The sequence below is a fragment of the Jatropha curcas genome, chromosome 9 (genome assembly GCF_041381405.1).
Source record: "Jatropha curcas cultivar XTBG-Jc1 chromosome 9, XTBG_Jcur_1.0, whole genome shotgun sequence".
Taxonomy (NCBI): domain Eukaryota; kingdom Viridiplantae; phylum Streptophyta; class Magnoliopsida; order Malpighiales; family Euphorbiaceae; genus Jatropha; species Jatropha curcas.
This window is the reverse complement of record NC_143159.1, coordinates 24,681,985-24,694,352: the sequence shown is the minus strand read 5'-3', so window position 1 is coordinate 24,694,352 and position 12,368 is coordinate 24,681,985. Positions and strand designations below refer to the sequence as shown.

The 12,368-nt window shown below is 32.7% G+C and overlaps 1 protein-coding gene across 1 annotated transcript; it reads left to right on the top strand.

Moving 5' to 3' along the window:
• The first annotated feature begins 1 nt into the window (after position 1).
• LOC105642425 (disease resistance-like protein DSC1) lies at positions 2-8,585 on the top strand. Its single transcript, XM_089726381.1, is given in 10 exon segments — positions 2-836; positions 924-1,998; positions 2,327-2,647; positions 2,862-3,908; positions 4,037-4,840; positions 5,709-5,780; positions 6,095-6,344; positions 6,347-6,408; positions 6,573-7,595; positions 7,701-8,585. Coding segments are annotated over 10 exon segments (5,787 nt in total). The 5' UTR covers positions 2-348; the 3' UTR covers positions 8,346-8,585.
• The last annotated feature ends 3,783 nt before the right edge of the window (positions 8,586-12,368 follow it).

Sequence of the window (12,368 nt, the reverse complement as noted above, 5' to 3'; positions counted from 1 at the left end):
TTGCTTTACGAAGCATCATTAAAGTGATGGGATGAATACAAGATAATATAAATAAATTCCATCTAACGAGTGAAAGTGCAATTAGGCCTCACCTTTACATAGCAAAGTGATGTTCATTGTAATTTCTTTGTGGAAAGCACCGCACTTCTGTAATTTCATGGAAGCATCCCAGAAAGCATGGAAAAGGGATAATCTATGAGGCTATATTGACACATATAAAGCTCTTAGTCGTTTTAACATTCTTCCTCATCCTTGGCCTTATCGCAATTCTTCAAATTTTAGTGTCATCTCTTTGACCGGCACTTGTCATTTCTAGCGAACAAATAGAGGAAGTTATATTGGTAAAAAATGTCTTCAATATCATCTTCCACTGTCCCTCCTAAAACAAACTATGATGTGTTCCTCAGTTTTAGAGGTGTTGATACCCGCTTGAATTTTACTAGCCATCTTTATGCTGCTTTAAGGCGAAAACATATCACAACATTTATTGATTATACTGGTCTTGAGAGAGGAGAAGAGATATCTCCAAATCTTTTGGAAGCTATTGAAGAATCAAAGATGTCAGTCATCATTTTCTCCGAAAATTATGCCTCCTCCCAATGGTGTTTGGATGAACTAGTCAAGATAATGGAGTGCATGAAGTCAATTGGACAGAAGGTTTTACCAATTTTCTACCGTGTAAACCCTTCTGATGTTAGAAACCAGACAGGAAATTTTGGAGACGGATTTCAAAAAGTTAAAGAACAATTTCAAGAGGATGCAGCGAAGATTGATAGGTGGATCATTGCTTTGACGCAAGCAGCCAACCTATCTGGATGGGATTCGAACAATTACAGGTAACACCTTTCATAAAAACAATATACATCATTTTCTAATTGAATAAATGTACACAAGTTATTCAATTTCTTTATCATATTTGCTAGGTATGAATCAGAATTAAGTGAGGGAATCGTTAACCAGATCTTGAAGAAATTGTACCCTGCATATTATAGTGTTTGCAGTAACTTACCTGGGATTGACTTACACATCAATAATCTTTTGTCATTGTTATCTATTGGATCAGAAGATGTTCGCTTTATTGGAATTTGGGGAATGGGAGGTATAGGAAAGACAACCATTGCTGAAGTTCTTCTCAGTCGAATATTTGATAAATTTGATGATTGTTGCTTTCTCAGCAATATCAGGGAAAAATCAGAAAAAGATGGACTATTTCACTTGCGAAAATGTCTTTTTTCCAAACTTCTACAAATACAAAATGAAAATTTGAATCTGGAAATGTACCATGTACTTCCAACTATTGTTTTGGATATGCTTAGTCGAAAAAAGGTTTTAATTGTTCTTGATGATGTCAATGATTCAGATCAATTAGAGGCTTTAGCTGGACATCATGATTGGTTTGGTCCTAGAAGTAGAGTTATTATGACTAGTAGAGACAAAGAAGTACTTGACAATGGAGTTGACATAACATATAGGGTCGAGGGCTTACAATACCGTGATGCTCTTAAATTATTGAGTATGAAAGCCTTCAAGCAAAAGCATCCTCCAAAAGATTTTATACAGTTGTCAGAAAGGGTATTGAATTATGCTAAAGGTGTTCCATTAGCTCTTAAAGTTTTGGGTTCCCATGTATGCAAAAGGTCTCCGAAGGAATGGGAAAGTGTATTGGACAAACTAAAACAATTCCCTGATTCTAAGATTCAGAAAATCTTAGAAGTAAGTTATGATACACTAGAACAAAATGAGAAGGACATATTTCTTGATGTCGCTTGTTTCTTCAAAGGACAAGATAAAGATTGGGTGGAAGATATACTAAATGGATGTGGTCTTGCTGCAAGCATGGGAATAAATCGTCTAAAGGATAAGTGTCTCGTAGTCATTGTTCAAAACAACTTAGAGATGCATGACTTGATACAAGAAATGGGTCAGGATATTGCTCGACGAACGGGTAGCCGATTATGGAATCCCATGAACATATGTGATACTTTGACAACTGAGACGGTAAGAAATGAAATTTCCTCTGTTTTATTTTGGTAGATATTTGAATTGAAATACCAGGATGATATTATTTTCTTTTTAGTAAGAATTAAAAGTTATGAATTACCACTTATTTCTGGTTAGCCTTATTTTATTACTATACAACTTCTATTGCATACTTGATTATCTTAAAGACTAAGCAATCAAAAATAAGTATAAAATTGGAGACTTTGGTTTGTTATGCTATATCCCATATGAATCGTCTTATGATTTGCATTGAAGTTTTAGATATTATATGCTTTTGATAATATTATATGCTAATTGCTATTTGCTATTTCCTCTTGTTTTTTAGATGAAAGAGGCAGTTGAAGGCATATTCTTGGACATGTCTAAAATGGGAAAGGTACACTTGAATCATGCAACCTTCTCATGGATGCCTAACTTGAGATCGCTGATATTTTTTAGGTCTCAGTATTGTTCCAAAAACAAGGATACTGGCTTCATGCTTGAATCTCCTCAATCGAATTATTTGCAGTATCTTTCTAACAAGTTGAGTTTACTTCATTGGGAAGAATACCCTTACAAATCCATGCCATCAAGTTTTTTCATGGAGAACCTTGTTCAACTTGACTTGCGAGAGAGTCGGATTGAACAACTTTGGACTGGAGATAAGGTGTGCTTTAAATTTATCCTTTTATCACTTGTTATTTATTATTGTATTAATAGAAAAGAATAACATCTCAGAATAAACTAAGTAAGAAGTATATATTTTTCAATCCACCTCTCCTGGGAATTGAATTCAAGATATTAATTTGCCCAAAATTTTCAAACCTCATTTACAATTTAATTTGTTCAGACACTGACAGTACAATATTTTTCATTTACAGTGTCCTCAGCAATTAAAATATCTCAATCTTTTTGGATCCATGCAATTAACCAGGCTCCCAAATCTCTCTTCAGCAACAAATTTGGAGTGGATAAATCTTGGGCTTTGTGTGAGGTTGATTGAGATTCCCTCATCGATTCAGTGCCTTCTTAAGCTCAAATATCTTGATCTATACAGGTGTAAAAAGCTGAGAACTCTTCCAAACCTCATTCAGTTAAAATCTCTTGCACATCTCCGTCTCTCTTACTGCTCAAACTTGAAGACTGCTCTAGAAATTCCAAGAAGCATACAAGTATTGGAACTAGAATGGTCTGGATTGGAAGTGTTCTCCCTAAATGTTCAAGTTCTTGACAATCTTCAATACTTAAGTATGTGGCAATGCAAAAACCTACGAAGTCTTCCACGTTGTATTAACTTAAATTACGTTATTAAGAAACGCATACTTGATCTCACAGGCTGCTTGAATCTCAAAAAATTTCCTGTGATTCTTGGAAATATTGAAGTATTAATGTTAAATCAGACTGGAATAGAAGAATTGCCCTCATCCATACAATATCTCTCTTCTCTTGTTGAGCTGGAAATGAAGAAATGTGTGAGGCTCCAAAGTCTCCCAAGTAGTATTTGTGAGCTGAAATTGCTTCAAAAGTTTGTTCTTAGTGGATGCTCAAAGCTTAATAAATTGCCACCTTTATATGGCTTGTATTCTTTAGAAGAGCTATATCTAGATGGCAGTAGGCTAAAAGAAATTCCTAGTGACATAGTTTCTCTGACCTTATTAAGAGTGCTGAATCTAAATAACTGTGACAAACTCCAAGGTTTGCCAGAGCTTCCATGCAGACTAATGGAACTCCAAGCAGCAAATTGCACATCAGTCAAAACTGCAAAATCATCATCATCCTTTGCATGCATTGGACATCTCAGAAACTTCTGGCAATATAAATATCTATTTAATTATTGTAATTGCATAAATTTGAGCAAGAATGTGCGCTGCAAGATTGTGGAAGATGTGCGTCAGAGAATTGAAGAAATAGCATTTGCTACTGCTATGGTAAGCCTCTTCCCCCTCTTTCCTTCACCTCTTTCTATTAAGACCAAAATTTTCTTTTTACCTAATGATATCTTTTTTTTTTTTTTTCTTTTACCTCTTGCCTCTTCATTTTAATTTTTTTACGACAGGCTCATAGGCGCGGAATATATATTTCAAAGTGGGATATTGTCATTGGTTTACCCGGAGGTGAAATTCCAGAGTGGGATACTGTTGTTTGTTTATTCAAAAAAGAAGTTCCGGAGTGGGATACTATTGGTTTTCCAAGCAGAATCCCAAAATGGTTTAGTTATCAAGGCCAAGGATCCTCATTTTCTATCCTGTTCCCTCCCAACTGGTTTGATGTCTTAGGTTTTACTTTTTGTGCTGTTATAGAATTTGATATTCCTCTTAACAAATGTGATGATTTCTTCATTACATGTGAATGTCATTTCAAAAGTGATAATGGTGGCCGGAAAGTTCAGTTCAGAAGTAGCACCATCCATTTGGAGGCCATTCTTGAATCAGATCACTTGTTCCTTTGGTATAATAATTTTCACACTACTCTTAATTTAAGGAAATGGCTCATACGAAACAATATCAATGAGGGCTTATGCAAGTTCAAAGCAGAAGCAAGAGGATTTAACAAGGTGAAATTAAAGGTGAATAGATGTGGTCTACAACTGCTATATGCTGAATGGATGCCGGGGAAACGGGTGCGTAACAGACTCCAAACCAAAATTTCCGTAGAGTGTGGATCAACCAAGCGGAGAAGCAGGGAAGACTACTGCTCCAATCAAACTGATATCATTGGAGATGGCATGTTTGGTTATGTCGAAGAGGAACCTCACCTAAAAAGATTAAAGCAAGCAATTTTGCTTTGTGCATGATTACCTCTTCTAATGTTCAAAGGGATTGACTCTGTTGCTCTTATGATTATTTCAATCTCTTGTCCGGTAAGTGACCATTGCTTGTCCTGTTTTTCTACTGTTGCCATTATGGCAAGCAACTGGACTATGAGTATGACTCTATCTTTCAATGTTTGTCATCGTCGTATTCTTTTGTTGTGCTCAATAGCACTCATTGCCTTTGATGGAAAATAAAAGTAAAACCTTAGTAGATGCCAATCAATATATATTTTGTTGAAGACTAATTCAAAATTGGTCAAAAATAATATTTGTTTTGTTTTATATTTTCTTGAGTTAGTGCAGTTGTCTTTTCCTTGAATTTCTTGTTATTTGGTTGTTGAATAATTCTATAGCTAGTGGGAGAAATATCTAGTGTTGGTGGAGTATTTGTAGCTATTTAAGTTTTCTTGTATGCAATTATCATTGAAGCATTCAGTTCAAATAACTTAGCAAATTTGAGTCTTTCTTTTCTGCTAAAACTATTTTTTATTCAATATTCTGCTACTTTGATTTCCAACATTTGTGGCATCAGAGCCCCAGATTTTGTAGAGTTGTCAGAAAGAGCAGTAAATTATGCTAATGGCGTTCCATTAGCTCTTAAAGTTTTGGGTTCCCATCTATGCAAAAGGCGTATAGAGGAATGGGAAAATGTATTGGATAAACTAAAACAAACCCCTGATTCTAAGATTCAGAAAGTCTTAGAAATAAGTTACGAGACGCTAGAACCAAGTGAGAAGGATATATTTCTTGATATTGCTTGTTTCTTCAAAGGACAACGTAAAGATTGGGTAGCAAATATACTAAATGGATGTGGTCTTGCTGCAAGTATGGGAATAAATCGACTAATGGATAAGTGTCTCGTAGTTGTCATTGAAAACAACTTAGGATGCATGATTTGATACGAGAAATGGGTCAGGATATTGCTCGACGCATGGGTAGCCGATTATGGAATGCCACGAGAATTTACGACACTTTGATAACTGAGACGGTAAGATATGATATTTCTTCTCTTTCATACACGAAATTTATGAATGGACATATGCTAAGGATGTCATTTTCTTGTTCTTTAAAACAAATTATGCAGTACTCCTTATTTGTGTTAGGTATATTATCACTGTACTGCTTTTATTCCATGATTTTTCTTAACACAAAGCAATCAGAGGCCAATATAAGATTGGAGTTTGGTTTGTTATTTTATCTATACGAGTCTGTGTCATGGTTGTCATTAAGGTTTTAGACGTGTATAGGCTTTTGATAATATTGTATGCGTACTGCTATTCACTATTTGCTCTTGTTTATTAGATGAAGGAAACCGTTGAAGGCATATTCTTGGACATCTCAAAAATTGGGAAAGTGCACTTGCATCCTGCAATCTTCTCACGGGTTCCTAATTTAAGACTGCTAAAGTTTTATAGGTCTTGCCCTCGCATAAAGGACACAAACACAGATTCTATATTTGAACTTGGTCAGACGAAAGAGCTTCAGTTTCTCCCTAATAAGATAAGTTTATTCCATTGGGAAGACTACCCTTACAAATCTTTGCCATCAAATTTTTTCATGAAGTTGAACTTAACATGAAAGGGAGCAAGGTCAAGCAACTATGGAATGGAAATAAGGTATGATTTAAGTATATAATTTGCTATTGTACAGGGTATACTATACACTATTAGAGGTTAATAGTTAAATGATATATTTTATTCTATGGTAATACAAAATATTGTGTATGAGTTTTTTTTCTTTTAACAATTGACATTTAAAAAGAAATTGGTTTAACGTGCAGTGTCCTCAAAGGTTAAAACATCTTGATCTTTCTGAATGCGAGTACTTGGAAACACTCCCGGATCTCTCTTCGGCTCCAAACCTAGAGAGGATTCTTCTTTCAAATTGTAAAACATTGAGCCAAATTCCCTTATCCATTCAGTGTCTGCACAACCTTGTTTCTCTTAATCTGAGAGGTTGTGAGAAGCTGAGGAGTCTTCCAAGACTTGCTCAGTTGGGCTCTCTTAGGATTCTTTTTCTTAAAGGGTGCTCAAATTTGCAGATGCTTGTAGATATTCCAAGAGGACTAAAGATCTTAGTATTAGGGGAATGTGGCTTAGAAGAGTGGTTCCAAGAGGATGGACTTGTCTGCAATCTTCAAGTCATAGACGTACAGAACTGCAAAAACCTTAGAAGTCTTCCAAGTGGTGATTTTTTGAATTCTATTAAGGAACTTAGTCTTAAGGGTTGTTCAAGTCTTAGTAAGCTCCCAGAGAATATAGGAAATAATATAACAAAGTTAGATTTAAGTTATACTATGATAGAAGATTTGTCATCAACAATTTTGCGTCTCTCTTCTCTTTATCATTTAGATATGCAAGGGTGTAAAAGGCTCAAGAGTCTATCGAGCAGCATTTGTCAATTGAAATCCCTTAAAATTGTTAATCTCAGAGACTGTTCAAAGCTTGGCAAACTGCCTGATTTACATGGTTTGTGCTCTTTAAGAGAACTTCGTCTAGACCGCACTGCACTTGTAGAAATCCCCAGTGACATAGTCTTTTTATCATCGTTTAAAGTGTTGTATCTAAACGACTGCAATAAACTCAAAGGTCTGCCAGAGCTTCCAAGCCAATTACATGTACTTGAAGTAAAAAACTGTATGTTGCTGAAAACTGCAGTATCAACTTCATGCATTTTACCCATGAAGCCTGAACCGTGTTGTTTCCAATTTGATTTTATGAACTGCTTCAATTTGGATCAAAATGCACGTGGCAATATCATGGGAGATGCAGAGTTGAGAATTAAAGAATTAGCTATTTGTTCGGTAAGCATTGGAGCCTCTTCATCTGTCTTTTTTCATTTCCCGAATCCAAGTAAATCATATATGTAAATATCTAATTTGTCTTTCTTTTTTCCTGTTATCAAGCAGAGGAATAATGTCAGAAGGAGTCAGGATATTATAACCCATTGGCTTCGTTTTGATCTCACGTTATCTGGAAGTGAAACTCCAGAGTGGTTCAGCTTTCAAAGCCAAGGGTCTTCACTAAATGCTGATATGCTCCTTCCATCTTGGTTTATTTCTACATTTCTAGATTTTGCTTTTTGCGTTGTTGTGGAGTATGAGATTCCTGCTATCAACAGAGAGGAATATTATGATTTTAATCTCAGGGTTTCATGTAAATGTTGTTTCAAAACCACAAATGGATACAAAGAGTATCTCATCACTCATTTTAGATCTCATCACGGGCCTGTCTTTGAATCAGACTCTGTGTATCTTTGGTACAAGCACCGAGATCTAAGTATCTGGCTCATACGGAACTGTTATAGAGTCAATGAAGCCTCATTTGAATTCAAAGCAGAAAAATTGTCTAGTAAGAAAGAAGTAAATGTGAAAATGAAGGTGAAGAGTTGTGGGGTTCACCTGGTGTGCGCTGAAGATGAGAGCAGAATTGAAGCAACAAGTTCATATTTTCTGGGTGGTCAGGTGATGGAAAGTGATTCCATGTCTGATTACGAGGAAGAGGAGCAAAACGATTCCACGTCTGAATCTGAGGAAGATGAGCAAGTTCTATAGATTCTGTCTGTAATCAGGAAGATCAGCAGAGAGATTCCATGTCTGATCACGAGGAAGATGAGCCGCTGCCTAAAAAATTAAAACCATTCCCTGCATTCTGTTGAAGACTATTTTTAAAAATTAAGGTCGATATATTTTGTAGTTGTTCAATTTGTATCTAAGTTTTCTGTTTACCAACTAAAATAAAAAAATAAGTCAATAATATTTAATAAATAAAATTTTATGTTTAAAAATTACTAATGATTTTCTTCTTATTACATTATTTTCAAGTATTCTTTGAAATAACAGAATTGTATTTAATATTTAATTCCTTGATCTTTAATTAAACTCTTTAAAACGTTATATTGCATTAATCTAAACAGTATTTTGATTCCAAAGTGTTTTAAACAGTATATATAAAACAAGATAGCTCTCCCCTTAAATTATTAAATTGGTTAAAATTTTTGTGGCTTTCTAATTCACTAAATTTGTGAAAACCGTTGTAGTTAAGAAGACTCAAACTTGAAACTTCGCACTCTTAGAGGAGTGTATTGGATTAGGATTATATTATATTTTAAAAGAATTGTTGACGAAATTAAAAGATTTTCTAAGATTTTCATGGATTCCAATAAAATTCTATATCGAGTTTTATGAAATTGATGAGATTTTTTTTTTTTAGATTTTGATTAACTTTGATGGAATTACAATGATTTTTATATATCCAATCAAAATTTATTTCAGGACCTAATTGAACAAATTAAAAAATAATGAGGGCTTAAAAAGTAAAATGTGTCATATTCTACAAAATCACTTTTTTTCTTTATTAAAATCTTACCACTGCTGATAATGAAAGGTCTGCAATGGCCAGCACCGTCGTCGGCTATCCTGTGCTCCTAGAACAGTCACGATGTGATCAGAAGACCACATGCTTCTTGTCCCTTGATTGAACAGTGATCTCTCATCGAAAAATCACACACACAGATATATGTTGGTTTTCAGTTTTAACTTTTATATATATATATATATATATATATATATATATATAAAAGTTAAAACTGAAAACCAACAACCTCTAGCTAGGACCTGCGCCAGCTGCCGAAGCTCGTGCAAGGAGGCGGCGCACAATGAGACAGACTCAACCCACAGCCCGCCGCTTGCGACTCACGGAGCCTATCGTTCTAGCCACAATAATGGCAAACTGTATTCTTTAGTTCTTCGACCATTTCAAAGCTTTTTTAATTTTTTTATTTGACTTGAATCATTATTTAATTGAAATCAATCACAAAAATTGTAAAAAAACAATCAAATTAATTTTGAAAAATTTTTTGCAGCATTAACATTAATTTTTTGTCAAAATATCAAATTCTCAACACATGAATTAATTGGAAACTAATCAAATAATTAATACATTGTTTTACACCTTAAGAGGTAGGGATAGAAGTGGTATGCGTATTTTAGGATACACGCTCTGCTCCAATCCATTTAAAGAGGGTATAAGTAGTTATCATTGAGTTTGTAATGGATATGGATAGTGAAATTAGTACATGTAATAGATATGGGTAATGAAATTACTATCCATAACATATACGAGTAGGATACGAATATAAATCTTTAAATACCCGTTACCCATTAACTGTTATATTAAACAAGTTCGGTAGTGGGTACCCGCGGATACCCTATTCATTATTAGTAAAAAATATATTTTAAATAAGTTCGAATTTGAATAGTTTAAGATTTGCGGATACTCTACCTATTTAAGAGGTGCTTTAAGCGGGTTTTAATCAAATATGAATGGTAAAAATTTAAACGGACTAGAATACGGGTACTTAAAATGAGTATTTAAAACCGAGTTAGAACGGATATGAGTAGTAAAATTTTAAATGACTATACAAATCGTTTAAAATTCGTAGGTATCCACCCTGCTTTCATCTTCATTTAAGGGGTGTATTAGATTAAGATTCTGTTAGATTTTAAAAAATTTTTGAAATCTTTGGGTTGGATGGTGGATTTGGAAATAACTCTTTTATTCATACTTACCACTCTAAAATCTAATGGAATCAACAATTTTATAAGATCCTTCAAAAGCAGCAATTTTTTAATACCATCAAATTTATATAAATTTTCAAAAAGTTATAGTTGAAAATCATCAGACTTTTATGAATTTTATAAGAGTCTGAATTGAATACCATAAATTTTAATAGACTCAAAAAAAAAACATCTAGATCGAATAACATTAGAATTTTAAAATCTTAAAATCTAACAGACTCTTAATTCAATACATCCCCTTAATGTGAAAAATCTACTCAATTAACTTATATGATAAAGACAAAATAAGTTGAAAAACTATTTAACTAACGTACATATTCAAAACCTATTTATATTTGGATAATTTAAATTTAGCATTTGAATTTTATACATTTTTCTATCAACTTTTTTTTTTTTTTACCAATCAAGTGTTTAAATTAATATTTCCTTCTCAATTCAATGCATTTTGCCAAAATTTCTGATTGAAAATCAAAATAAATTATTTAATTTACCCTATTTATGCACTTTATTCATTTATCTAGACTATTGCGCTTTTGTCTAATTTTTTTCATTATTTTTTATTTTGTTTCGGGATAAAAAGAGAATTAAAAATATATATATACTTTTTTAAGAAATACGAATTATAACTCAATAAAAAGTATAAAAAAAATGAATAAAGAGAGATGAATTGGATAGATATTAATATTTGTTAATATTATATGAATAAAATTATTTATTTAATTTCTGGAAAATAATTTAGCCAAATGCGATTAATTGAAAAATTGTCATTCAAATACCTAATGAGGAATGTTTTTAAACTTATAAATTTATTAGCCACACAGTACTGTTGGCTCAAGATTGTGATCACTAAATAAACCAAATAAATTTAATATTTTGTGTATGATAAATTGATTTTATGCAGAATTTTAATGATGAAATTATTGAAGAATTCAAACTCCTACAACTCAAAGATTTTTATTGAAGATCATGAAGATAAATGAAGATTTTTATTGGCTAATACATTTATGAGTCTAGAAATATTGTAGAATAGAGAGATAATATTATTATAAGCACAAAATAATTTTTCATCTTCTTCAAAATCATTTTTGAAATATTTTAATTAAATATCTTAGAGAGAGAAAGTTTTAATCATTGCTCATCACGTTAATCCACGCGAAAAAGGTTTTTGAAAAAACACTTTGGAGACTATTAAATGTATTTTTTGCAAAAGTAGTCATGTTTCTGAGAGAATTGACATTTTCTGATGAAAAGCAACACAATTTCCTAAAACAATCTCTCCATCTCCAAGTTTTGTGTATGTATCTGTGAAAAGGTAGTCTAGCAACTTTTAAATATATCTCATGTACTGCCTTTTTAGCTTAACATGTTAGAAATACTCGTTGCTCTTTAAAGTAAAGCCCAACGTTATTTGATAATAGAAATATCATTCCCTTTTTGTATAAAAACGTCTCTCTCTCTCTCTCTCTCTCTCTCTCTATAAAAAATTTTAGGCAAAAATAAGAGATCATTTTTTAGAGGTTCAAATTATTCAAATCTCTCTCTTCAACCCTCTTTGCTTCTTTTCTTCTCCATTCTTCTAGAAATATTCTTAAGAGTTCTGTAATAACTCTTTTGAAGAACGGTTCTGATTTTACTTTCTATTTTCAAATCTATTTTCTATTCTTCTTGTGCTTATAATTGTATTTTTCTTTGTCTATATAGATTCGTGTAATCTGTTGTAGGCTAGAGATTTTTAAAGAAAAACATTTGTGTATAGCTTAGGTTGAAAAGCTGTGCTGTAAAAGTTATCAAATAACCTTCTCCTTACTGAGATTCAAATGTCTTTTTTCTTTTTAACTACTTTTTTAAATTTAAATTAAAAAAAAGAGAGAAAATAACTAAAAAAATGAGAAATTAAAATTATACAAATTTATAAAAATTTCACACTAAAATAACAATCGACAAAGTTTAGACACCATATATTTCACATCAAATCTGTAATGATTTTTTGTGTTCTTT